This window comes from Xenopus tropicalis, chromosome 7 (genome assembly GCF_000004195.4).
Source record: "Xenopus tropicalis strain Nigerian chromosome 7, UCB_Xtro_10.0, whole genome shotgun sequence".
NCBI lineage: Eukaryota > Metazoa > Chordata > Amphibia > Anura > Pipidae > Xenopus > Xenopus tropicalis.
In genome coordinates, this window is record NC_030683.2 from 10,643,037 (window position 1) to 10,645,322 (window position 2,286).

The window sequence follows — 2,286 nt, forward strand, 5'->3', positions numbered from 1 at the left end:
TTAAATGATTCCCTTTTCTCTGTAATAATAAAACAGTACCTGTACTTGATCCCAACTAAGATATAATTACCCCTTATTGGGGCAGAACAGCCCTATTGGGTTTATTTCATGGTTAAATGATTCCCTTTTCTCTGTAATAATAAAACAGTACCTGTACTTGATCCCAACTAAGATATAATTAATCCTTATTGGATGCAAAACAATCCTATTGGATTTAATTAATGTTTTATTGATTTTTTAGTAGACTTAAGGTATGGAGATCCAAATTACGGAAAGACCCCTTATCCAGAATACCCTTGGTCCCGAGCATTCTGGATAATGGGACCTATACCTGTAGTAGGAAAATTGAAAAATAGTGGAGAAATTCCCTCGGATGTTTTTCTATCTCAATCTAATTCCTGGGAATTCCACAAGTTAAGATGAGGCGGGAACACTGAAGATGCGGTCACAGATTTTACCTTCCCTACACTGTACACACAGAGCTAACAATGCTACCAAGACCGCAAACTCAGAGGCCCTTGTAGATAAAACAGGTAAAAGATAATAGCATCAGAGAGAATTATTGCATGAATAAAAACTTGTTAAAATCACTACTACACCACTGCTATACCACTGTAGGCGATTAATCGGGCAACAATACCTGCTCCAACTTGTCCTGAAGTAAATGTGTCCAGCATATATAAGATAAAGTAATCAAGGAAAAGGGTTGTCTAATTTCTTTTTGAATCAAATATTTACATTTGTCAGGGACTGTACTTTGATGATGTTTATTCTTATCTTCTGATTCTTCTAGATCCATGGACAAAGCACATACAATTTGTTGACTGTAAGAAAGCTAACACTTTTCTAAAATAAAAAAGCGAAATATCTTTGCCTCACTTTATTAATGGAAGATAGAAATTCTCTATTTTTCAGTGTGTAAATAAAGGGATTTAGCACAGGGCCCAGGGCAATGTACAGCAGTGAGAAATACTTGTCTCTTTTTACAGAATAACTTGTGGTGGGTCTCATATACATGCCCATTAATGTTCCATAAAAGGTTATTACAGAGGTCAGGTGAGAAGCACAGGTAGAAAAGGCTTTTTGTCTCCCCTCTGAGGATTGTATTTTCAGGATAGCAGAGATGATAAATATGTATGAGGCCAGAGTAAGGAGGAAGGAACTGAAACCCAGCAATGTCCCTTCAATGTAAATTAAAAGTTCCACACTAAAAGTGCTGCTGCAGGAAAGTTTTAGCAATGGTGTGACATCACAGAAAAAATGGTTAATAAGACGGGAAGCACAATATGATAGTTTAGATATAAGTACAATAAGGCCGACTGATTCACCAAACCCAACAGTGAATGCTGCAGTTATAAGCCCAGCACAGTGTTTCCTGCTCATTCGGGCAATGTAATGAAGGGGATCACAGATGGCAACATAACGATCATATGCCATGGCCGTCAGGAGTAAGTACTCACTGCCAGCCAAGGCCACAAAAACATACATTTGAGTCATACACCCCAAGAATGAAATGTTATTTTGCTGTGTGAGAAGAATATGTAGCAAATTAGGTAAAATATTTGAGGAGAAAGAAATGTCTATGAGTGAAAGGTTCAGCAAGAATATGTACATGGGGGTGTGTAAGTGAGGATTGCATGAAATGACTAAGAATATGATGAGATTTCCCAGCAGAATGATGAGATAGATTCCAAGGAATAGCACAAAAAGAGAGATATGAAGCTCAGGAGTATCAGAGAACCCTTGGATGATGAATCCTGAAACATTTTCTTTACTTTCTGAGTCCATTCCTAGTCTTCCTTCCTGTGTATAAAAGTAAGTTATGGTAAAAATATATCAATATGTAAAAATATAATTATATAACAAGAGTAGCCCCCATCTGCATTCCAAAAAGTATAATTTGTTTTTATATACTATTGTACATTGCTGGTAACCCAACTGATCCTGTTAGTGAATGTTGCAGACATGGGTAGGTACCACTGCTTCTGTTTCTGAGCTCAGATCTTCAGGGCAGGAGCCTTATCCCTTCTGTGAGAATTTATCACAGCTCAGTGTATTTGAGTAACTCCCCCACCAATACCTTAAAAACTGCCCAATCTGGGCCACCTGGCGACTTTGGCGATCGTATTTAGGAAAAGATCAGGGCTAACTGGTTATGCTGCAATCACTGTTCTACTAAAAGCAAGGGGGAAGACCCTGCCGAACCATGATTCTACTGCAAACTATCCCGGCTTAAAATGAATCAAAACTGTAACTGAGACAACCGATAATTCCTCCTTTTTCTAT

General features: G+C 37.9%; 1 protein-coding gene across 1 annotated transcript; it reads right to left on the bottom strand.

Annotated features, from left to right (window-relative positions):
• Positions 1 to 846: 846 nt before the first annotated feature.
• On the bottom strand, positions 847 to 1,749 carry LOC116412152 (olfactory receptor 8H3-like; the record flags this gene model as incomplete). Its single annotated transcript, XM_031905781.1, has 1 exon — positions 847 to 1,749. A coding segment is annotated over one exon (903 nt), but the record flags the coding sequence as incomplete, so codon positions are not given.
• Between the last annotated feature and the right edge of the window lie 537 nt (positions 1,750 to 2,286).